Genomic DNA, 27056 nt, shown 5'->3' with positions numbered 1-27056 from the left:
CATCTTCGTTATTTTTACTACTTTTCATCACTTTCGTTTTGTTCTTGTTTATTTTCATGCGGTAGTTCTTCCGTAGGACTTCATCCATGCCATTCATTGTTTCTTCTAAATCCTTTTTACTCTCAGCTAGAATTACTGTATCATCAGCAAATCTTTATCTTTTCACCTTTTACTGTTACTCCGAATCTAAATTGTTCTTTAACATCATTAACTGCTAATTCTATGTAAAGATTAAAAAGTAACGGGTTATCCATACTAAAGTCAGAAATTTAAAAGAAAATTTTGTCGTTTCACTTTTATTTAATTAGATAAATGTCTGACTAGCCAAGCGAATAAAAAATTTATATTTTGTTCAAAAGTAAAAATAGTTTTATTCCGTGTAAGAGTATATTCCATTTTCTCAATTTATGCAGAATATTGTGTTCACTCAGTCTCTTGACCTACATTGTAACGGGGCCAGTGTAACGGTTTTCTTCCAATTAAGAAGAAAGAGAGAGAAAATGAAGAAAGAAGAATGTAAAAGGAATTAAAAGGAATTCTTTAAACATAATTTTCACAAAATAACAATTTTTTCTTTGGAATACAGATAATGGCACCTCCAAAAGCTCCTGTTCTACCAGAAGGTTTACCGGACCGGAAAAATGCTATAGAAACGTGAAGGCGTGGACATGAAAATTATTAGGTTTTAACAATCAAAAGGACCGGTCTGGTACTGATTCTGCAGCCTAGGATGTATAAATACTACTGGGAACCAGCGGACAGAGTCAGTAGTTTTGCAAGGCCGAGTTCGGCGTAGCGTGCGATAATAATAAGTGTTGGTAATAACGACTGAAGGTTGCATCAAGTATTCCATTTTGGACAGCGGTTGAAAGCAAGAAGCTGTTTGGAGAGTTATTTATGATCAGTAAGGAAAGTATTATATTCATTCATAAAGTGTAGGATAGTTCTTTTATATACAGTAAAAGTAATAATTTTCAAAAATTCAGTTGTATGAATTGTAGATTTTTCGATCGTTATTGTTTTGCAGTAGTAGTTTCTGTCAGTCATTATAACGATTTTAGTAAATTTGACTGTATTTTGGTATTTTCCAAAATACAGTCAATTCGTCTTTTTATTTGAATTCCTATATTTTTTTATATACAGAGTGATGGTAAATTCGCGCAACCCAAATTTTTCTGCTTTGTAGGAATGACAGTTAAATTTGTAAAAAATATTTTAATTAGGGTAATTTTTTAACAAACAAATCGGTTGTTTGTTAAAGTAATAAACGACACTAGATGTCGTTTATTTAATCTTTATCGGGATACAGGTAGTGTGCACGACCGTATGTGTACCGGCCGTCCGTGTTTTAACTGACGACAGTCTGTTGAGGATAAATGAAACACGTATTCGTTCTTCAAAAAAGTCTCTTCGAAAACTTTCTAACCAGTTGGGCTATCTTAGGAAGTGTTCGGAAAGCTACTGAAGTTCTAATATTACATTGGAGCCTTGGAGCCTGATGATGTTAATCCGTACCGGATTAACATCATCAGGCTCCAAGAACCAGATAAGAGGAAATGAATGCAGTATTGTCAGTGGTTGTTGGCTACAACAAAACGGAGCAACTGCACGCACGGTGATCAGTAGTATGCAATTTCTTAGATAACCGGATAATTTCTCCTGGTCTATGGCCTCCCCGTTCACCGGACCTGAGTCCTCCCGAGTTTTATTTGTGGCTTTTTGAAAGGTAATGTGTACTCAAACAACCCGCATACACTTGATGAACTTAAACAAAATATTGAGAACTGTATATCAAATATCACTGCTGCTACACTGAGAAAGATCGCATACAATGTAAAAAAACGCGTTGATGCATGCATTGAAAATCATGGTGAACATTTCCAGCACTTATTATAAACTTGTAACTGATACTTTTGTAAATGTTAATATTATTTTGTAAATTAATAAAAAAAAGGTTTTCTAAAAAACAACTTGTTGTCATTTGGGTTGTACGACTTTACGATCACCCGTTACTTATTATTATTTATTTTATTCTTTATTTCTTTTTTAGAGTAATAAATTGTATTTATAAGCAATTTTTATGTTTATTATAGTCTCTGAATATCCTTGTTGAATCACGAACTCCCAACAATATCTTATTATCCAGAAATCATTCAAATTCCGCAAAACCGAATAAACAATAATTTCAGAGTGAAATTTATATTTTCTGTGGTTGAAGTTTTTTTACGATTAATTCAATGCATAAGCGTAAAAATGTGGAATGAAATATTTTAGTGTATGAAAAAACCTCATTCGTGACGGGTGATCTTCCGGATGAAAGGCCCTTTGCACAAGAGGTTATTGCAAATTATTACTGATCTTAACTTAAAATCTTAGAGAATGATGTCCATCTCATTTTGGAAATCATTTATTCGCTTAAGATGCTCTTAACTAAAAAAATTAACACAAACATATGTTAATTAACTCAAGTTTTTGTTTGAAGGATCTCGAAAGATTGTTTTTGTCTTATCTGCACTTTCTAAATTACGGTTGAAATTATTTCCATTAAAGATAATCTGTATTTGTTTAATTTTTAGTAAATAAAATAAGATAATTTTCTTTTTTCTAAAAGTGATGCGTCATACTGTTTTTTGTTTTATTAAAATTGTGCCTGCTAACTTGAAATATTAAAAGTTTTATTTTATGTAAAACACAATATCCGCTTTTTATTCCAGAAGAGTGTAATATTAAAATGCAAGTTGGTTTTTAACAGTACGGAAACATCTGGGTTACAATCCCTTTTACAGTATGTAAGTCTCTAAATATACCATAAAATCAGCTACTTTGTATTTTCACATCGTTCACGTTGGGTATTTTTTCAGTATTATGATGTAATTTTTTTTTTATAAAAGAATATTTTTTATTCTGTTCAATGAACCTGAGTATATTATTCCATGTACGGCATAGAGCATGTTATTTCATATATTAATTTTTTAAAGCGGTTATAATTTACAGATTTTTTCTTTATATTTTAGTTTAGCATAAATTACCATCATAGAATTTTTCTTTATTCAACTACTTCATAATTTTATTTATTTTCAGCGTATTTAAGAAGATGAAAATATTTTTTTTTTTTTTTAATTCGTAAACATTTTATTATATTTAGAATGAAACTTTGTTCTTGCGAGAAGATACATTGAATATCTCTATCTTTATGGATAAAACATCTGTACATGTATTACTTACCGTTCAATACGATAAACGAAATACACATGTCGATTATTTATTAAAGAATTAGGTAAACTATGTGATATCGCTAGTTATTTTGAATATTGGTCTGAACAGGATTGTTTAAATGTTTTTCGAATTTCTTCCGAACGCATTTAGTTTTACATTTCTCTTAGGTTTTGTACGGTAAACAAGTGAATAAAAGTGCTCAAAATGTCGAAGCGAAAGTGTAATTTATTGACAGCCGCTGAAAAACTAAAGCTATCTTGAAGTCTGTTCATGATAGTGGAAAATCGCGTGACGAACTATGTACGGAGTTTAATGTACCGAAGTCTACCGTCTACAGAATAATTCAAAACAAGGAGAATATCTCTTCTGTGTGCTGAAGGGAAAGGAAAACTAAAACGAACGCGGTAACCAGAGTATCCTGAACTTTAAAAATGTCTGTCAACATGGATTAAGCAGGTATTTAATATTCCAATAAGCGGCCCGATGATTAAAGAAAAGGCTAAAGAATTTGTTAGTAGGCTCCATATTGATCATTTTTGTGGCAATAACGGCTGGTTGGAGGGCTTTAAGAGAAGGAACGATATAGTTTTCAAAATTTTTTTTGATAAGGCCATGCCGTGGACAACAGCATATGTAATCAGTGGATTGAAGACCTTCCCGCGCTGTTATACCCCCGATAACGTTTTCAATGCCGATGAAGCGGGTTTATTCTTCAATTGTCTTTCCTATAAAACTTTTACATATAAAGGTCAGCCTTGTCATGGTGGTAAAACTTAGCAAAGATCGGATAACTGTACTTTTGGTGTCTGTAAATGAACAACTATTATTTTAAACCTGGCTGTTTGAGAAACTGATTAAGTGGAAAACCTCTTTAAGTGAGAAAAAATTATAGGTACCTTGAAATTACAGTAATCCAGGTTTCTCTGTATATACATTTTCCCATTAAAGCTCATCAGGACTAGGAACAGGGAGGGGGTATGGCGAACCGGAATCGTCACAAGGCGGGTGTCTTCCCTTACGGGGTTTGGGATGTACATACATTCGGTTAACATTTTTCTCGAACAATTTTTTTGTTAAGTAGAAGAAAATATTTTTACGCAGCCAGAGCTAACATCTGACGCTCTCTACCATCATTTAAAACTCGAATTTTCTGTTTGGTTCGAACCAAACGAATAAAATTCTAACTTACATTTAAAAAGTACACTAAAGAAATGTTAATTATTTTATTATTGAAATACTATTTATATTTTTATTTTTAATAAGAAATAAGTTTTAAACTTTTGAAATTTTTTTTATATGTTTATTCTATTTTTATTTAATAAAACTAATTTTGAGGGTTGAAAATCGGTTGCTTATTTTGCGATTAATTTCAAAAGTTTTCACCCGTTTAATTTACCCGATATGTCTATAATTCCAGCATAAATGAGGAAAAAATATACTCGTTTCTAAGCAGGATTGACTGCAGTGATCATTATTCAATGAAAATTGCCAGTAAGTTCTAAACTTGGTTGACTCACGAGAGTTCATTTAACGTGACTTTAGCCGTTGGAATTTTATGTTACTTCGCAACTTTCAGTTTCAAGGATGCTAAAATTCCAGAATATAAAATACTACACGGTATCTATAAGAAATAGTAAAAAAAAGATTATCCCCGTTTTACTGCATACGTAGGATTACTAGATGTTTCTTGTGGTTTATTTCAAATTTAAGTAAAAATTCACTAATTAAACGATATGCATTTGTTTCCTGAAGCATTTTAGTTTATTTTACAATTTCATTATTTGTAACATGAATTGCATTTTTTAATAAGAAATACAATTTAATATCTAATATTAATTACTTTTAACGATTTTTATTTGTTATGTTTCGTAATAGACGGAGTTACAAACGAAACGAAAAATATATGTAAAGTTATATTTTCTGCCACAAAAAAATTTTTTATACGTAGAATTAAATTTTGTACAAAAAATACAAATATATAAGCATGATATTATAAGAAAATTATATATTTATTTATAAAAGGGTTTAAAGCATGTTTAACTGTTACAACTAATAAATTTTAGCACAGCTTATCAAAAAATTAAAGTAGATCTAATAAATGAATTTTTGATTATTTAAATCCGCATCCATTTTGTATTATTCGCTAGTTAATTCGAGTGAGTACAGCAGATTACAATAATGGCAATATAGTCATAGGATGTATGAAGCTGACAGCTGATTTACTCGTATTATTAATGTATAAAGCTATTAGTCACAGTTTCAAAGTAATATTTCTCATCTATACTTAAGCTAAATATTTTCTTTGCATCTTTTTTTCTGGTGGAAATAACTGGAAGTTATTATGAAAAAAAAGTTGAATCAAATTAAAAACGTTCTGTATAATTTCATGGTGTTTTTTTACCTACTGCATGTTATTATTATTATTTTGATGTTTTTCACGGTAATGGTTATTCAGATCATATGACGGGTTTGTACCAATTTACACGTTCTTCTATTGTAGGAAAATCCTGACTATTGCAGTTGTTTTAAGAATTATGACTTTCTGTATGTTGGGATGAATATCTACTGGGAGATCTAATTCCGTAAGAACTCATGTCAGTATTTTAATTGTTATATGTGTCCCTGATATTATGATCAATACTATTGTAATTAAGCTCTATTTCTAGATTTATTTCAGTTCTATTGCAAGGAGAGTATATTTTTCTATTTACTCTCTTTCTTTTAATATTAAATTTTGTCATTTGGTATAGCAATATCTATTATGTATGTATGGTCTTCTGATTTCTTCTGATTAAAATGAACTCTGGTCTATTGCAAGTAACAAATTACATGCAATGTAAATTTTGTCTGCGAGTATTGATTTGTCCCAGTATAGTTTGTAGTTTGCGTTCTCTTTTACGCTTTCAGGTGTGTGCATGTACGAGGGATTTCTCTCCTTAAGGTTGGCGAACCTGTGTCGTTCATGGTCACGCTAGTAATGTACACAGTGCATTGTTGTCTGTAAGTTGTCGCGTTATTGTACCTTTGATTACGTGTGAGTTATTACGTTATAAAATGAGTAGGATGTATCGATGTTGCCGCCGACTGTGAAACACGTGGAGTCATACGTTTTTTAAACCGTTAAAACATTAACCGGCTGAATGTAATGATTGAAAAAAATTTAAAAATGATGCGAAACGTTTAGAAATAACAGAAGTAATGTGCAAATGAAGAAACGTTCTGGGAGGCCCTCGATAATCATTGAGAACTTGTTGAAACGCGTCGATGATGAAATCAGAAAAGGTCGTCGCTCAAGGATTTCCGACCTGGTCCTTCTTTTTGCTAATGTTTCAAGAGCTGTTGTTAATGGTCGCATTATTCATGACCATTTCGGTTTCAGAAAGGTTTGTGAACGTTGGGTGCCGCACCTCTTAACGAACATCACAAAAACGTCCGAATGGGATCTGCTTTGAAATTCTTGCTGCGCTACACATAAAAAGGTGATGAGTTCCTTTAGTCAATTGTTACCGGCGATGGAACATGGATTTTGTATTACACGCCAGAGAGAAAACGCCAGTCATGTGAATGGCGTCATCCTTACCAATCAGACCAAAAATGTGAAGCCACAGCCATTTGGACGCAAACTGATGGCCTCAGTCTTTTGAGATCGCTTTGGCATACTGCTGATTGATTTCATGCAATGTGGAACGACTATAAACGCAGACGCCTACTGCAAAACTCTACGTAAGTTACGGCGCGCCGTTCAAAATCGGGGACGTGGGCGGCTGACCGACGGCGTTGTCCTGCTGCACGATAATGCACGTCCACATGTTGCGGGTCCGACACGTGATTTACTGAGAACATTTGGAGGGGAAATTTACGATCACTCACCATATAGTACGGACTTAGCTCCCTTACCATTTGTTTGAGAAATTGAGAGAAATTTTTAAGCGGTAAGCAATTCGCGGGTAACCAAGAACTTAAAAATGCTGTTGCATTTTTAAGTTCTTTGCCGCCAGTCCATTTAGCCAGTGGCTAAATGGACTGGCGGCAGAAGAATACGACGAGGTTATATTGGAGCAGGCAAATAAAAAATATTTATAATGTTTTCAGAATAAACCTTTTTTACAATGAAACGGTCTTTACTTTAGAGATAACCTCTCATAGTATGGCATGTGTATTGTGATAGGTTCATATAGGGAGCAAGTTCTTGGTGAATTATTTTCAAATTCACTGCTGTGTTGTGTCTTTCAGTGTAGTCTGTTCCAGTATTTCACAACATCCTGTTATGTGTTCAATATATACTTCGTTTTTTCTGTTTACCTCCAGAACCACTGTAAGATTTACTTCAGAAGATGAAATGTATGAATGTAAACAGTATGAAGTGTAATCTTGTACAGTCTCAGGTCGACCATTCCTGAGATGTGTGGTTAATTGAAAATCAAACAACAAAGAACATCGTTATCCATAATCTAGTATTCAAATTTGTATAAAAGTAACTGATATGGTTAAAAAAGTAACTGTCTTTATTAGGATTTGAACCTTAGAACTTTCGACTTTGAAATTAGCTGATTTAGGATGACGAATTCACATGTTGGTCTAGCAGGGTGTGTTATATGTTCAATAGTTTTTTGAATTGTAGGCATTTTCTGCATGTGTCTGTTTCTATGTTCTCTTTCACGGTGTATTTTCTGTAATTTTTGTGGCTATTACTTTATCTTCTGTGGCTACTGCAAATCCTTCAGTTTCTGGAAGTAGTTATCCTATCGTGATCTTTTATACGATAATGTTCATTCTACGTTTTGGTTTTGTATTATGTTGTAGTGATTACCATAGAGTGCTTCCTCCTCATCCTTCTTATGTTGTGCTGGGTTGTATGGGTGTTTTGTGTGTCTTTTTGTTATAGATTGAATGGTGTATATTGTCTGCTTTGTGGAGTGATGTGTTTTTGTTCTTGAAATAAGATCTTAGATTTTCTGTTTGCTTGTTGAGTAATATATATATGTCTGTGAGACCTGTTCCTCCTTCTTTCTGACTAATTGTAATTTCTTCAGTGCATAGGTTTGGATGTAATTTAAAATTGTCTGTTTAATCCTGATGAACCGGTTTAGATATTCAGGTCTCTGCCTGATCATTTATTTATCTCAAAGGAATATGCTAGAACTGGGACTGCATTTGTATTTATTGCCTTAATGAAGTTCTTTGATGTTTTTGTGATTATGATTCTATTTTGTTCAAAACGATGGTATTTGTATGGTTCCTATTGTTTCATCTTTTCAAATGTTTGATTGTTGAGTGTTTCTGTTGTCTCTACTTATCTGTATTTTCGTTAACTTACGTGTTGTATTTTGCATCTGTTAATACTGAATTCCATAAAAATGTCTTGTGTGAACCCTTCTATTATTTTCAGTAGTTACTGCATTTGTTCTTTGTTTTATGCGTATAACTTGATGTCATCCATGTTTAGTAAGTAGCTAACTGTCTGTTGCTAAGTGTTCTGTATTTTATTTTGAAGCCAAAGGATATGTTATTCAGTATATGTAAAAGAGGATTGAGGCATAGGCGATATCATAAGGCGCTGAGTTAGTCACATAGAATTTTCCTCTATTGTTATTGATCTCTTTGATTTATATTTCTTGTTGATCTGTGCTTAAATGTATTTATTGTTGTCTTCCATTTTTGGATGATTGTTTGTGAAAGGTGTTGTAGATATGGGTTGATTTTGTAGATTTCCAAAGATTTCATAGCCAGCAATGTAGAATGGAATAAAATGCTTTCTTGTAATTTATGTAGCACATAGTTTTATATATTTGTTCTTCAATTGTTTGTTCTTTGCACCCTTGACTATTTTTTCGACATCCTTTTTCTTCTTCGTTAAGTGTGTTATTTTGTGTTAAATTTTTGTGTATCTTATTTGTAATTATGAATGTAATTTTTGTATAATGTGGGTAAGCATGTAATCTGTCTGTAATTAGCTCAATTTTGTGTTTCTTGGTTTTTCAATATGATGAATATTCTTGTGTTAAGAAATAATATTTGTTAAAAAAAATCTCATGTGGAATTCCTTGTACACCTATTAAATTATATTAGTACATTTTTTTGAAATGAAAAGTACATAAAATTTTATTTCATTAATAACTTGAAACTAATTTGAAACTGAATTTTAATTATTTAATATAATTTTTCTTTCAGTCGGGGATGGTTCAGCCGGTATGAAGCAGGATGGAGAGTATTTGCAGATGGATGAATCTCAGCAGCTCCTCGCTGCGCCTTCTCTTTCTAATAAAGGTATTTAGTTGAATATTTTTTCTTATTTCTTTTAGTAATAGAATTTATGAAATACTCTAGAGATTTTTATTAATATTTCATAATTTCATTGTTTAAAATTTCAGTAAGAATAATAAATCCAATAAAATAAGAATGAAATAGTAAACCGTACGGTAAGAGTCTCGATATATCATTTCTAGTGGCAGCGTCTTTCATCCGCAGGTCTCTGGTTCGAATCCCGGTCAGGCATGGCATTTTCACACGCTACATTCTCATCCATCTCATATTCTGAAGCAATATTTAACGGTGGTCCCGTAGGTCATTTCTTACGGTCAAAAAACAAAAACTTCTGTAATATAAATAAAACTTTTTAACAAAACGATGCTGATATCAAAATAGGTAATGACCTTTATGAATCGAAAATCCGTGATGTAATATTGCACTTATTACTTTGTAAGTTTAATCTTCGATTTTTATCGTTAAATTCGATTTTACCAATCGAATTTATTTTTGTTTTATTTATTCCTTCTTTTAATAAAACTAGTATAATCTCTTGTAAACTAATACTTGAATTTTTGTTTAAAGAAGTGATGGTAATTAAAAAAAAATTGTTTCATCATCAGTATTTTCATTTACATAAGAGGAGCATTTTTCTATTAAAACAAGCTTTAGTATATTTTCTTTTAAACTTGATTGTCAAGTTTTTTGTACGCTACCTAGTACTATCAAGAACTGCTATCTAGCGGCGTGATTCGTAAAGTCACCTTAAAAAATGAATAAAATGATATATTCGAGTCCCGCGGTTCATCAAACGGAAAAAAAATTTGTCTAACAAAATTCGAGGTGTTTTTTGTAAGTATTCTTTATTACTAGTTTAACTGAACTGAAATATAATGTTTTCACGCTTATTTTTTTCCTCCCATTTTCATTTAACTGTTAGATTACGTCATGTTTAGAATTGTAAAGGTAATTCTTTGACTTCATCGCCTCTTACCGACAAAGTTCTAACGAACTCCGTGATAACTAGTGTACTTTATTAAGTTCATTAATAAAAGAAAAGGTGTGACATAAAGTTTCGTTACTTTACGTTGAAATATAAAAATGTTTAATTATTTTAAAACAAAATTAATCTTTTAATCGAAATTTTAGAGTTAAAAGTGCGAATTTCCTACATATAATTTCAAGATAAAAATCTCGTATAAGATTACAGGAAGTAAACAGTTGTACAGTATACCTATTAAATTAATAGGTAAATGTAAAAATTTGTATTTAGTTAACGAAATTACTAAATTAAATGTAACATTCACTTTAACTTACCTCATCCAGATGGGCTAATAGTTGAGATGATTATTCCTTGCTTCCACGTACGATGATAGTTTAAAACTTTCTTTTATTATCGATCTATGTAAAAGCTACCTTCTCGATATAAAAGGGGTATTTCATTTTCCCTCTTAGTAACAAATTCTAGTTACTGTAATAAGGATCTGAATCGTTATCTTTCAATTATAAAATCAATTATAAATCATAACTTGTATACGCTATCATTAATTTAATTAAATTTCCAAGATCGATAAGTAAGTTTATGAAGTAGTTTAATTTCCATAACAATATTCGTGTTCGGTTCTCTTATTAACAGAGTTTAGTTCGATACCTCGTTAACATTTAAACAATCTTTTAGTACAGTCTAGATTTTGTAGTTTTTTATGATGCCATTCTGTAGTTTTTTCTTATTGTTTAATTTCTTATTTTTTAAGTATAAATTGCGAATCGAATAAGTAACGAAACGTTAGTTTAATGATTTCCTCCTCCTACTATACAGTAAATCGTTGTAAAATAAAATTTACCTCGATAAGATGAAAACTTTTTTCAGATCTTGCTTGTTTAAAATTTTTTTCATAGATCAACAATTAGATAACATAACATTTACATAAGAATAATTTTTTGTTAATAAAAACAGACGTACTTTTAAAAGCGCCTAGCCAAATTCTTCTAGTTAAAATAATTTTTGTATAGTACATATTAGAGCCAAATTAATCAACAAAATGCTGACTTCTGACTCACACCCCGGGTTTTATAGCATGGGCTACATTTTTGCATTGAGATTGATAATAAATTCTTTATGGAATTTTTTATAAATCCATAGCTTTCATTCGCACGAATTGAATACGTACGTCTTTGTAAAAACCTCGATCACCAGATGGATTTTCTCCACTACAGTTTTCTACATAGATAAAGTACATATTGTTGGTAAAATTTTCTATGCACTACGGTATTGTTTTTTAGACCTAAAAGTTTAACGGGTTATATAATTAAAATTATTCTTCCTTGCTTGACTTTTTTCACACGTTCTCAGTCACTTAGAATCGAATAGGATCGGTTTCTGAGTTTTTGACGTTATCACAATATCGTACGATTGAATCTTGGGTCTGTCGTTACTTATTAAAGGCGGCTCCGCCACTTTCTCATGATTTTCTTACGAAATTTGATCATTCATGTTAAAATATAGGAATCTAAATGAGATACATTTGGTTAATTTTTAAAAAATTCGCATGGTTTTTTTTTGCCAAATATTGGTACAATACAATATCTCTTAAAAAATTTCCAGCAATATTCTGCAACACCAATAATGAGAGTTCTAGTTACTTCTGTTCTTATCGTTTCTCCTATTTTTAATCCATTTGTTACTGAAAAGCTCGCCAGTTTATTTTTTTTCTATCCTCAATATTTTCTCTATCATCATATAATGAGAATCAATTCTGAAAACTGTATTTTTTTTCGCGTTTTTTAGGAATTTAAAAGGAAGACTCGCCTTCTGTCGATGAATTTACTTATTTATTTATTTTTTTTTTGGACGTATTTACTATCCTCATCAGAAATACCACATGCATTAGCTTCTCTTTCTAAACGGTTTTTTGTTACTTCACTGTAATTACGTGATTCTTTCTACATATATTCAACACCCTACTTTGCGAGCTTGATTGTGCAACTTTATCCCTCGAGGTAATTTAGAAAAAAATTAATCATTATCAGATCAAAAAGAAAAAAAAAATGTTATTAAATGGGCCAAGTGATTCTAAAAAAATGTACATTAAACTTTAAATATGATTAGATTTCGAGAAAATAAAAATAATAAATTAACATATTACATATAGATTTAGTCTTTCCTTACCTGCAGAATACACTTAACAAAATAAGCAATAGGACACCACAAATGACTGACTGTTCTAAATTCGGTCATACCTAATAAGAAACGAGTAATGGTTTCATACAGTCTCAACATTATATTATGTTTACAAATAATATATGTTTACAGCAATTTTAGTGAATTACAGTGATGACTGATTTTGGTTTAACATTGTTTAAGCCTGTATCTTACTTCACACTTCACTTTCCCGATCAGTTCGTTCTGCATCATAAAGATAATTCTATTTCACTTAAGCTTATTTCACCAACAATTATCGACTTAGACTTATAAAATCTGTCAACCAACCTTTTTTGAAGACTGAATGCTGGTGGTATCATGCTATATATGATACTGGTATAACATATGAAATATGTGTGAGAATATAACAAATGTGAACTACATTATGTATTTATTTAAGTAAATTAAATACGCCGTGAAATACTGTTCTTTTCTTTTTGAATTAAATTTTTAAAAAACAAATTATTCTCTTTTAATAAAATTGTAATTTTTTTTGTTTACTACAGTTTTCACTATTAGATATATTTTTCACAATGTTATTAATAAAATACCTTTCTCGGTTTAACTTCATTTCAAAAAAATTTTTTTGGATATTCTTTCAAAGAATTGCTAAATGAATGATATGTACGATATATATAGACATTCATTGAAACATATGGGTTGCGGCGTAAATATTCAAGGGTTATTGCGTATTACCCGAAACTGTTTTTATTTTTTAATTTCTTTTTCTTTTTTTTGATTGATAATTTTTAAGGAAGTTTTATTTTTAGTGATTTTATGATTAAGTCATTTTTTTACCTATGAATAGTGATCGTGCGTAATAATAACAGATTACTTTGAAATAGTATGTAGTTATGTTATGCAAATCCAATATCAAGTTATCGAACTGACTTAATTTTAGAGTTATAAATTGGCGGTAAACTTACTCGGGACTTAGCAAAAAGTGATTGATGTAGAAAGGTAGTTGTACAGTAAAACAACCATAAATTCATCAGTGAAACTTGTGTCACTGATCCATGAGAAAATGGAAATTTATGCTGCGGATTGAAGTAAATAAACTTCAGAACGGATCTTATAAACGATTAATTTGTCATAGAAGGAAGTTGTAATAATTATTTAATTTGTCGGTAATGAATTAGTTTATAGAGTTGATTGGTCTTTTTTTTTTATAAATAAATATATATTCTCTTTTGTGTTTAGAATATATGAAAAATTTTATTATAAATACAAAACATTCTTAGAAACTGACTTCAGAAAAAACAACTCAGAGACTGAGTTGCAAAGACTGAAACGAAAAATAAATAGACGTTTGCGGTTTAATTTAGCCAACTTTTATGAAAATATATAGTTTAATATTTTGTATAAGATAGTTCCCGGTGGTTAGAAACACAAAATACTTTGAAGCAATGTTTACGTGTTTTCATTTTCATTTGTTTTTCAGTCTTATTAATTTATTATTATTATTAGTATTGTGAAAGAAAGTTTTTCTTTTTAGTAGAAATTTAGTACCTAGGCTGCAAGTATAAACGTAACAGCCTTTTTCATTTTATCCTACGTTCTGTAGAAAACTAAATATATATGAATCTTTCTATAAGAAGCATATAAAATCTAATTCCCAAAAAATCATTAGGAAAAGGATTCCAGAGATGTTTTCATTAACGCAAGTTTTCACTGTGTTTAACGTCAGTAAAATATATTGTTTATCACGTTATTAATTTTTTTATATACTAGGAATAAAACCCGTTGCTGAAAAAAAAACAAAAAAACGGGTTACAGAAAACCCGTTTTTTATCCGTAAACATCCATTTCTTTCATTTAAATGCAAATTTGGAAGAGTTTAAAGGATGATCATCTTTCCAGGGAAAAAGTCACTCATTTTTTTATAGTTTTTTAATTTTTTTCTTATTATGAGTTTTAGAATTTTGTTTTGTATAATGCATCATTTATTTTATACGGTTCTTTACAAATCGTTCATAAATTTGAAAGGTTTCGTTATACGCATTTATTTTTATTTTTTTTATGGGATTCGGAATAAACTTGCGTTGCTCTTGTTCGTGAACAGTTTGAATATTTACGTAATAAAAAGGCAAAAGTAAAAGGAAAAGTAAAAAACACAAGGGTTAAAGTGCGAGTTAAGAGATTCTGAAAAGAAGCCTTGACTAAAAAATAACTCTTCAATAATCCCAGGGAGGTAATTCTGAAAAGAGCTCTTTCTTATGTTAATAAAATAATATAATAGTTCTAAAAAAGAAAGATGAATTAAAGTAAAGTTCTGAAAAGAACTGATTACTTACGTAAAACTCATAGGGAAAATAATTTCCTTGAAGCGGAATTAAATGAACAAACGATTATACGACTTAACTTCTCAGTTAACACTTGCTTGTCTAGAATGTTAATTTCAGTTCAAATGAAATTGATGGATGTGGATGGAAGTAGATGCATACAATTTAAGTAGTACATTTTATTTTATTGAAGTTGGAACACGAAAGCTGTAGCCATTAATATCTCAATTAACAAATATCTAAAAGAGTTCTCTCCAGGTTCCTTCTCGGCAGTAAACATATGTTCTGTCCACAATTTCTCTATAAATCGGGTTATTTTCATTCAGTGCCGTAAAAACATATTACTAATCAATTATTTGACGTTGAATTTATCCTAAACAAGCACATAAGAAAAGGCTGAGGTTTTTTCTTTAGAAAATCCTTCCAAATCTATTTTACTTATGAAAGTATTGTGAACTGTAAAGCGTTCATTATGAACGCTCTGTTGGATTAAAGGTTAAAGTTTTACGTTATTCATTTATGAATTATCTTTTAACAAAACGTATAAAAAAATATTTCTTGTCATATAAATTATACTAGTAAATAACGTTATGACAGTTATATAATTAGTAACATAAGTTTTCTTAATAATATTACAAAGTTTACTTAACATTTTATTAATAATATACATTTTTCTCCTTTCTGACAATAAATAATTTTAAAAGGTCAACAAGTGTTCTAGTTTTATGATATATTGTATTATTAAGTGAAGTATTTCAATGATTAATATTTTAAATAAATTATTTAAAAACGTTTTATGTTTCCAAAACAACAAAAATGATCATTCATCTAAGTTTTTTCTACTATTTTTTTCCTTTTTATTCTACCTATTAATCATTCTGAATTTTTTTGTGGTGACATATTATGTTTTGTACATTTCTTTTGTTAGTTTACATGTTTTTATAAAAATGTATTTATAGATCCTTAATTATTACGCTAATGTACACTATTTTAACCAACGTATATTTTTATATGGCCAAATGTATTTTGAAATAAATGTTTTACATTTACTAGGGAATAATGTATTTGTAAATAATTTCCATTTGCTTTTTTTATATTGGTTTTTTTTCTTCTTTTTTACGATGTAATGTGAAGTATGATTTTAATCAGTCAAAATACAAACTATATGGAAAATAAATTTATATGTCAACCAATAAACTTCTAACGATATAATACGCAAATTTGAAATAATGAATTTTATGATCCAGTATTATAAATTAAAATAAAAAAAAAAATAAATAAATTTAAAAAAAATTAAAATTGTAACATTTCAATCTCCGCTGACTGACAATATAGATACGTAAATTTTTCTCCCCAAAATGAGAGTGTTACTCGCGTTCGGACTCTCGTTACAAATATTTTATATTTTAAATAAACTTTTTTAAAAAAATAAATAATTCAAATGTAAAAAAAGAAAAGAAAGAATAATTCATAAATTAACTTTGTTGTAAAATTGTTGTATGATTACTCATATAAAGATAAAAACGGTTTTCTCTTTTTCTTTTTCTATTTTTTGCTGAAGTAGTACTTCAGTGGTATATCTGCGACTTTGTTTTAATTAAGTCACCAGTATAATTAATCAACTTGACTATGCCGTTCTTCAGCATGGATATTTTCTCTGCTTTTAATAAATTTGTAAATAAATATTCTACTGCGTCTAAAATCTTTTGGTATTATTTCAACTAATAAAAATAATATTTAGTTTTTTTAGTTGTCCTGTTTTATTTTTTTAAGAGTGCTGGTTATGTTTCATATCTTGATTTATCATTATTCGTCTTCTGTGAAAGTTTATAACAGTTTTTAAAAAGAAAATAAATTGTTAGTTTCTGTCAAATGTTATAAATTTTTGTCATTTATTTATTTTGATATCGCTGAAAAAAAATAAGGTTTTTGATTACTAAATCTTTACCTATTTTCCCGATTTATATGGGTTTATTTTTCTTTATAAGCTTTCAATTGAAAAACAAATAATATCTGTCCTACAAAATATACCTTTTTATTTCACGTGTCGTTGGATATTTAAAATTTTTGCTTACCTATCCTTCTTCATTTGAATACGAGAAGTAAAAGATCTCTTAAGAAGATCATTTAAGTATTTGATAAAACAGAAGAAATTTGATTTTTTTAATAGCTAGCTATGATTTTCGTTAATCTTTCCGCTACCTGCATAGAGCTCAAAATTAATTCTACCTTCCAGTGATAAGAAAATTATTTTTAAACATACTTATCTTCTAGTATAAAAATAATATATCTTTCCTTTATTTTGTAAATTGGGTAAAATATAAATTTGGAAAAGGTTTTTCTGTCAAAGCTAATACTAAAATATCGTAGTTTTCGCGTTTAGAATAATGATAATATTGGTATTATTACTATTTATTGATTTTTTTACGATATTATGAGCTCAAACGCTATAGCCTGGATTCGAACCTGGGACATCTATTAATATTTAAAATATTAATAGTAATGTAATATTTTAAAGTCAATATTTGAAAAATTACTATTTAAAATGAAGTAAACTAAGTTAAATAATAAAATAAACAGTGCAATTCGTTCACCTTCAAGTCACTAAATAAATTCATTAAATACGTGCAAAAAAGCTCCTAAATATATGTTTAGAGAAATAAATATTTAAAAATACTAGAAAAAAGCAAGAAAAATATTCATAAAATAAAATAGTAGTAAATAAATACAAAATAATGCAAACTTATTTTGAACGTTAAGTTGCAGATTTAAAGTAATAAAAATGTAAGTTAGAATATCAGTAATTATAACGATTCAAATTTCAAGAATGATTTTGGTTATTATTTTTAATATTAAAACCAGCTGCAGATTTTATGAGTAGTATATTTTGTTTTAAACGTTATTGTATCTTTTAATTAAAAAAAATGGTATAAATATCAATAATAAGGACAGAGAAAAAAATTAAGTGAAATGCAATAAAAATCAAAATAGATAAGATTAGAATTGTTTTATAATAGAAAAAAAAAATTATATAAAAATATAACATTGAAAAATGTATGTATAATTTTATTTCACTTTTCGTTAAATATGTATCTTATTTTAACGTAACTCCAAAATATAAAAATATGGAGAGAACAGAGGGAAAGAAATGTCGACATTTGCAAAACCCAAAATTTTATTCGGTCGCTGAACTTTTCCTATGTGGCTTCCTATTTTCCTGTTTGTTGCAGCAACATTGGAGCTATAGTCGGGAAAGATGTTGAGCTATACGTCGTTTTCGAAGAATAGATAATTTATTGTAGTATATATATATATATATATATATATATATATATATATATATATATATATATATATATATATGTATAATTTTAATGCAATCTACTATTAATAATATATTTATGAATAATTTTTACGGAATAAATTAAATCAATCTAGTGGTCTAGTGATAAAACTCGTCACCGTAAATCAGCTGATTTCGAAGTCGAGGGTTCATAGGTTCAAATACTAGCAAAGGTAGTTGATAATATAATAGTATTATACTAGTATTATACCTTTACTAGTATTACCATACTAGTAAAGGGTTTTAATTTTGGCTTTTATTCGGTTTTGAATATTAGATCTTGGATATCTATGATCTTTGGTGGTTGGGTTTTAATTAACCACATATCTCAGGAATGGTCGACCCGAATCTGTTGTGGAATAGACTCACACGTTTACCGGTACATTTACAGTTTAACTCCATTCTACTCTAATGTTTTTAACCGATGATGCGTTTATAAATATAAAGATATTAAAAAAATTAATCTAAATAGTAAATATACAGAAAATTTTGTTTTACGTTTAGGTAATAACATTATTTACTTTATTTATAATTCTCCTTCCTTATTTTTATTGAGTAATTTTGTAAAATTTATGCAATCAATCGTTTATTATGTAACATAATTGTGTATTAATTTAGTTCCTCATGATTAAAAGCCAATTGTTCCCGAGTTCTTTCTTGGTAAAAAAATTCTTTCTTGGTAAGAGGGCGTCTGTTAATATTATTATTAATTTAAATTAATTAAGAATTACTTTATATAATTGTCTTATTATTACATTAAATATAACATTACAATTACTTTTAAGTATTAAAAAAGAAAATTAAAAAGTCCAAAGCGATTTGTTAAAACAAAAAAAAAATTATTAATTCAACCCTTTGGTTGACTTTAAAAATCGACTTAAAATATAATGTAAAATATAGTTAGAATTATTCATATTCTTCTTACATTGGAGGTGCACATTCTCTCTTTAAATTTTATCATCCTCATAACGGTTTATTTTAGAAAAGATAATTTAAAAAAATTCAAATCAACAGAACTAAAGTTCTGAGTAAATATTTTTGCTTAAAAGTAAAAAGATTGAAAGAAAATTACGAACATTTGTGAAATGCAAATTTTACTAAAATTTTAAAAATTTTGCGTAATTTTTAAAATTACGTAAAATGACCTATTTGTAAGGAAGGTATAATTTTGTATAAATGCCTGTTATATAAACATTTTCAAATTCGTAGGAAGAAACAGTAAAAGGTAAGATAAATTTACAACATAGAGATTTTTAGGGACAATTTTAATTATTTATATTTTGCAATATTATTTTCATTGTATTTTTAGTGGTAATAAATTATCTTATCTTCCAACTTACTGCAAGATAATTTTTCAAATCCTATCTTTTTAATGAATTATTCTAAACAATTCTCATTATGCCCAATGACCTCAGAAAAATTATGTTTCAAATAATTTCATTATACTATAAACATACTTATTTGCTTACTTTAATAATAAATTAGGTACTATCCTTTCTTTACTCTATAATCTATCATTTATTGACAGAAAAAATTCATTATGTTTACTCATTTATATTGTGCATCACAGGTTTTTTTATGTCTATTTCGCGTGCCTAAGTATAAGTGGCATAATGGTTCGTTAATAATAATAATAATGGTTCGTTACAGCCAGTTGCTGTGGTGAACAGTGTTTATTGTCAGCTGTATTTTCAAGGGCATGGCATTCTGATTAGCAATATTATATTCGGTTTAGTGAAGAAGACATCAGGAAACAACTTCACTGCTCACTTTTTCTAGTCAGTTTGACAGATGATTTTTTTTATAATTGTTGATATTTTTATTGCTGATTGTTTATTCTTGAAAACAATTTAAAAATTTTATAGAATTTAACAACCGATGTAATTTTAATGAAATTGTTTTTACTAGAGGTGAATCAAAAAGTAAGTTACACCCTTGCTGTGCTCTTGAACTGAAAGGGATATATTAATGTCTTGTGGTGGCAGCACTGGTTACGTTGCTGTCTTCACGCTTCCCCAACAGCAATTTTGTGCGACATTCAGTACGTGTGTAGTATCGTTGTCAATATGGCGTGTCCTCTAGAGTTTCGTCCAGCATAAAAGTGCGTTCTGAAGTCCGATGTTTGTGGGAAAAAATTACAATTGTTGTGAAATTCATCGCCAAATTTTTGAGATATACGGTGAGAATGGAATGTCACCCCTGATGATCACGAAATGGTGCCAAACATTCAGAAACGGAAGAACAAATGTGAGTGACAAACTGCGTGTGGGCGTCCTTTAACTGCAAACACGACGGGTAACGCGGAACGCGTGAATGAAATGATCTTGAGTAACCGACTCATTAAAATTAGAGAGATTGCAAGTGAACTTAACATCAGTTATGGTGTGTTAAGTGTGTTTGCGATTATTCACGATCAGCTTGATTACCATAAGATGTGTGCACGATGGGTGCCACATCTGTTGACCGACAACCACAAACGTTTTGGGTCTGATCTTTCTTTTCTTCAACGTTATTCCAGGACTGGTCCACAGTTTTTGAAACAAATCATCACAGGGGTTGAGAGCTGGGTGCTTCATTACACTCTTGAGATTAAACGAGCATCATATGAATGGAGGCATAAAAATTCGCCGCAGCCAAAAAAAGTGAAAACATCCCTACATGTTCGAAAGGTTATGCTGACAGTCTTTTTCGATTCTGAAGAAGTTGTTTACAGTGAATTTATGCTCCGAGGAAAAACAGTTAATACCCAATCTTACTGTGAGTTTATAAAAAAATTGCGTAAAGCCATTAAAGATCGAAGACCAGGAAGATTGAGCGATGGGGTCGTTTTTCTTCACGACAATGCTACTTCTCATTCAGTCTCATGTGACAAAGGAGTTACTGCAAAAATTCAATTGGTAAGTGCCTTACAGCCCTGACCTAGCACCCTGCGACTACCACCTGTTTGGTCCTCTGAAGCGAGACCTTCGAGGGGGAGCGTTTCGCTAATGATGATGAACTTAAGGAAGTGGTCCTTAAATGGTTGAAGGAAATTGGACGAAATTTTTATGAGAGTGGAATTTAAAAACTTGTCACAAGGTATGAAAAGTGTTTAGAAAAACTTTGTGATTATGTGAAAAACAGATAAAAATAGTAATTTTTGTTCAATAAAAAAAGTAATTGTCTTATACATGTTTATTTTATAGAGCGGTGTAACTTACTTTCTGATCCTCCCTAGTATAAACTTACCTATCATTTACAATAATATAAGAAGCTAATAAATCTAATGTATGCGAATATAGCTAATTTTATACTGGCCAACAGAACTTGACTTATTTATGTGTTCTCGCTGGTAAATAAATATGATAAAGTGCACAAATTTTGGATTAAATCTATCTTAAATTATAAGTTGTTATATTTTTAACCTATAAACTTATTATAGGCTTTTGTTTCATTGTAGAAATGGATAAAAATATTTTAATTGTCTAAATAAATTAATCTCGATAACTATTTGTAAATTGTTTTAGTAAATTTTATTATTGCGAATAAAATAACTGGGCTTTCATTTTAAATTATAAAAAAAATTCAGGCTTATTTTTATAAAAAAAATTATTCTAAATCATATTAGGATTAATATAAAGAAAAGTTTTCTATGAATTTATGGTATATTACTGTCAGAGAGATTCCATAAAACGAGTTTAGGATTTATCATGTGATATTCAAGATGCGCGGGATTAGAGAAAAAAATGAAGTTCCATTATTTATCTGCTGCTATTTCTTTTTTTTTATTATTTAAGATCCCATGTGGTTATGGTTTTTATTTTTATAAATTTTTCTTCGTATGAATTAATTAACTTTTTTGCCCTCAGTAATTAATGGAAAATAATCTGTTGATATATGATGATGATTTTAATTCAATGTTGAAAACTATTTAATAAAATTTGTTTTTGTTTTTTATTTTTCAGGAGATATAAGTCCCAGGAGCCAGCTAAGTGTTACTATACTTGACCTTGCACCGTCTTCTGACAATGAGGTTTCTGATAATCAAAATCCTCAAAGGAGGGAGTCAGCCAATAGCGTTAGCGATACATACGTTCCAAGTAGTAAGTACACTATTCTGATAGTTTACAAAACAATCAATTGATTACAAGTTAAATAATTGTGGTGTAGTAGAGTATTTTTTTTTTTTTTAATTACTTTTGAATGCTCAGAAATTCGTCATTGTCTTACCAGTTTCTCTGAATTTCTTTAAACGTAGATGTATTTGATCAATTACGAATAGGTTAAATTTAGAACTTTGATTAATTCATAAACGCTGAAAGATTATGTTCATTAAAATTAAAGAAAGAATTCTACAAGAAATTTTTAAAATTAGGTTCCTAATATTTTAATTTAAAATGTTTATTAAAATATATTCTGAGTCGATAGATTATACATTTATTCGATAAAAGGAGTGTGGAAATCCCTGTAAAATTTGGAATAATAGTTCTACAAAATTTGTTGAAATTTTTATGTGCATTGATTTTGGTGTTCAAGGATTTTCTTTTGTATAAATGCACCCTGATAAAATGCAAAAATAAAGGATACCTCGACAACGTTTTGTTTTTATAGATAGGATACTTTTCAATCATTTTTATGATGTGGACAAGTTAACGTTAAAATAGATTTTTCTGGAGTTGCATAATGCGCGGAAAAGACACAGATTTTCTTGTTTATTCTGCTTTGTATGAAATGTTAAAATATGGAATGATTGAATCTATTGCATGAACGATTATGAAATACAGTAGCAAATTTTTGGCTGTGTGTGTATATATTTTACTGAATATTAATTTCTACATTTAATTTTTTTGTACTATTAAGAATCAATCGCTTCTATTTTCATGATTGAAGGTAGCTTAGAATATCATTAATTTTAACCGTGTCCCAAAAACGGTTAAAAAAAATAAGGTTCTAAAATAGAAAAGTTCAATTATTGTTAATTTAATTGGATTTCGAGGCCTCTATAGGTAACAGATTCATATTTCTTGAGTACAGATCATCCCCTATTCTTTTCTTTCGTAATGCTGTATACTTAAAATTTTTTTTTGTATTTTTTTCTTTAATTAGAATTTTGTTTTTTGAAAAATCAGTACAAAGGCTTGTTACAGAGGTCTAAAGTGAAATGTTATGTAACATTTTATGAATATTAAGCGATTACTTCTATGGTTATCATTGTAAATAATTTCCATTAGTTTTGAGGAAAAAGAAATTCCTATCATTATGTCATTTAGTAAATGGAGAGATGATGTTTGAAGAATGTGACTTACTTAATTTATGAAAACTATCTTATATTATTACATGAATAATGTTTTAAGGATCCCAGTTTTACTTCATAATAAAATGTTCATGTATTTATTACTCAAACTGTAATACTTTCGTTAAAAAGGGGTGAAAACAGATGAATGTTTATATTTTTCCGGTCACTTTTGTGAGGTTTGCCGATTCTGAGTATTGTAATGGGGATTTCTTAAAAAAATGTTCATAGAATATTAATAAAAAAAAACCAAACGATGTAATTTGAATTAGTATGTAATTATAATCTTTTGGGGGAAAACACAGACTCAGCTTTTTATTCATAAAAAGCTGAGTAAAGGTCTGTGTTGCTTTTGTAATACTTTTAAAATTTTAATTATGTTTAAATTATATTTTTCCTAACACACAGCAAGGCTGGACACATATCTGTGTAAAAGTTGTGATATACTTATTTAAATTGTTTTAAATTTTAGTCTTTACGAATGATATTACGTGGAAAAGGTGTTTTAAGATTTTGAACAGTAATATGAACCATTAAGGGGAGTTAAATCCCAACTCTTTTCTTTTACCCATCAGTTATTTTTAATAAAGCTTTATTACTCCTTAATAGAAGTTGAACGAAAAAAATTAGTGTGTGAGAATTGCTGTTACTATATTGTATTTGAAGATAGTGTTACGCCAGTAATAACTAAAAATCAACAGTTTAATTTATTTCGAAGATTTTCCTTGGTTTATAATTAAGAAAAGATGCTATATGTTGCTATTACTATCTCAACAGTTTTTAATGAATTGGTCTTCTTGCTTATTTGATCATTTTTTCCGTATTTATAGCATTCAATTTCCTTAGTTTTTTATCAAGCTTAACTGTGCTGTAAGAATAGCGTCGCTAGATGTATTGGTTCATTTTTATCCCGCTAGATTGCATTATTATTTACATCGTACCAATCCTGGTTCTAATTTTCTCGTGACTACGATGTACTTTTAGTTGGAAATTTATTCTTATTTAAGTATTTGTTTGATAATTTGATTCCTGTAGATTTAGGTTTGAAGTTCGTAGTCTTTTATATACGTTCTTATGTTACTTTTTTATTTTGTGTGTGTATGCGCGCGCGCGCGTTCGTGTTAGTTTATGTGTAAAATGTTATTTACATTTTGGGGTTTTATTAACCACTGAAAAATTTTTTGATTGATTCTATTTACATTCGTAAAATAAATAATTTATTTTATTAATTGTATTTTGACATCATATTATGAAATATTTTGTTTTGTATTTGAATAATATGTATTTAAACCTAAAATAATTTTTTTTTAAGTACCAAATATTACGGTTAATACTTTAACGGTTATACGGGTAATTTTACGGTTATACTTTAAAATAAACCGAAAAATTTTTTGCATAATTAAATCGTTAACTGAAATAAATGAATGTTATTTCGACTAACATTCCATAAAAATGCTTTCAAAAGTAAGAATTCATTAAGTAATATATTATGTCGGATACGATACCAGCAAAAATTGGTTTGTTTTGCATAAATTTATAACTTGCAACCTGTATACAATTTTGATTGATTGCTAAAATACTTTTTTCTTCTAGAAGACGATTTTTAAATATGACATTTTTAAATAATTGCAAATTTTTCTTTTGAATTAAATTTGAAAGATAATAATAACATTTCTTTTCAATGATTTTCTCGTAGGAAGTATTGCTACATTTTAATTCATAGGATCATGTATAATGAATATCCGTGCCTCTTTTATATAGTTTTAAAAAATTTAAAAAAAAAAGCTGACAACTTTGTTATAAAAGTTTTGTGAGCTGTGGTAATCTTGCTCCTAATATTTAAAAAAATCTATGTTGTGGTTAACTGTAATGAAGATAATTATTCAAAAAAAGGAAAGGAGTAAAGTTTTTTCCTTTTAGTTCTAAATCTGAAATCCAAATGCGACTTCAAAAAAATAAAGCCATATTTTCTAATTTGAGAAAATATGTTTTGATTTTCAAACAGTTATATACTTCATTTTTAATTTATTGAATAACTTGTAATACAATTTCGTATTTGGAGAAAATATTACTGAAAGATAAAATAAAAAAATAAAAATTAATAGTAATTTAGCTTCCTACTCCTTCCTTGACCCAAGATCAACCCCTATGCTCTTTTCTATTCCCAAACCACTTATGCATGATATTTCTAATTTAACTTAAACGAATATTTTAAAATTTCTATCATTTAGATTGATAAATTTGGTTTTAGTGATGCGAAAAACTGATAACTCTTTCCACTGTCAATAATAGTTTTAAAAATGTCTACTGTGAAGTTTTCACTAAAACTCAATTTTCCCAATAAGTAGTCAGGAATTAAAGAAATAAATTACACCACGTACTCAAAATTTTCTCCAATTTTGCAACAGTTTACCTCCGTGGCGCGAGTGATAGCGTCTCGGCCTTTCATGCGGAGGTCCCGGGTTCGAATCCCGGTCAAGCATGGTATTTTGACATACGCTACAAATCATTCATCTAATCCTCTGAAGCAATACCTAACGGTGGTCCCGGAGGTTAAACAAAAAGAAAAAGTTATAAAGTGCTTTATATCCGCCAGAAACCGTACAAATTTCATTATTATGCATTTATCTCATCTAGTGTTATTAAACACGATAGACAACACATACAAGTGTCAGTTATTGACATAGGATATTTAAAAATGTCTTATAATGTAAAATCCAGTGTACGCAATTACAGTACCAGAAGTATGCTATATTACAACAGTTGGGAATTTATCAATATTATACTATACTGCATTAGTTAAAAATAATTTTTTAATAGTAATGAGCTATTTATAACTAAATTAATTGCGGAGGATTTTAACTAACCGTTTGTTTTTCTGGATTACAAATGTGCTGTAAATAAACATAAATGTGTGGCAATTTGTTTGTTGATCTAGGCTAAAGTAGTCAGTCTGTATGAAAAATGTACGCTTAATAAAATTGTTACATTTTTTCTTATGAATTATAAATTAATTAATATTTTATTTAGGACCAAAAAAATAATGTAATAGGACAGAATATACAATACAATAAAATAATATTATTACAGCAAAAAAAATTATTTGTAAAATTAATGTAGTAAAATTTCAATAATGATACAAATACAATGCATATTCCAAAATCGGAGATTAAATTTTTCTTAGGCAGTTTTCCTGATGTTAACAGCAAATAAAGAATGGAATTTAAGTAGAAAAATGGTAAATTTAATAACAGAGTTGTACTGAAAATGATTACTGTTTGTAACAAAAAGAATAATAAATATAGTTTGATCTGTCTTTTTTTTTATTTAACCTCCGGGACTACCGTTATGTATTTTCTTCACTGGATGAGATGGATGAATCCCTGACGGATACGAACGCGGGGCCTCCGGATGAAAGGCCGAGACGTTACCACTCGCGCCACGGAGGCCGGCTAGTTTATTTTTCCTGGAAATCTAAAAGTTAACACTGCTGTT

General features: G+C 29.0%; 1 protein-coding gene across 1 annotated transcript; it reads left to right on the top strand.

Moving 5' to 3' along the window:
* The first annotated feature begins 589 nt into the window (after positions 1 to 589).
* LOC142320016 (uncharacterized) lies at positions 590 to 22412 on the top strand. The gene is made up of 3 exons (XM_075357697.1): positions 590 to 623; positions 9388 to 9483; positions 22234 to 22412. Exons 1-3 carry the CDS (start codon positions 590 to 592, stop codon positions 22410 to 22412), a joined length of 309 nt encoding a protein of 102 aa, XP_075213812.1.
* Positions 22413 to 27056: the final 4644 nt, after the last annotated feature.

The sequence above is a fragment of the Lycorma delicatula genome, chromosome 2, assembly GCF_047948215.1.
Source record: "Lycorma delicatula isolate Av1 chromosome 2, ASM4794821v1, whole genome shotgun sequence".
Classification (NCBI taxonomy): Eukaryota; Metazoa; Arthropoda; class Insecta; order Hemiptera; family Fulgoridae; genus Lycorma; species Lycorma delicatula.
The sequence above is the reverse complement of the archived record's forward strand: the minus strand, read 5'-3'. Positions and strand labels throughout refer to the sequence as shown.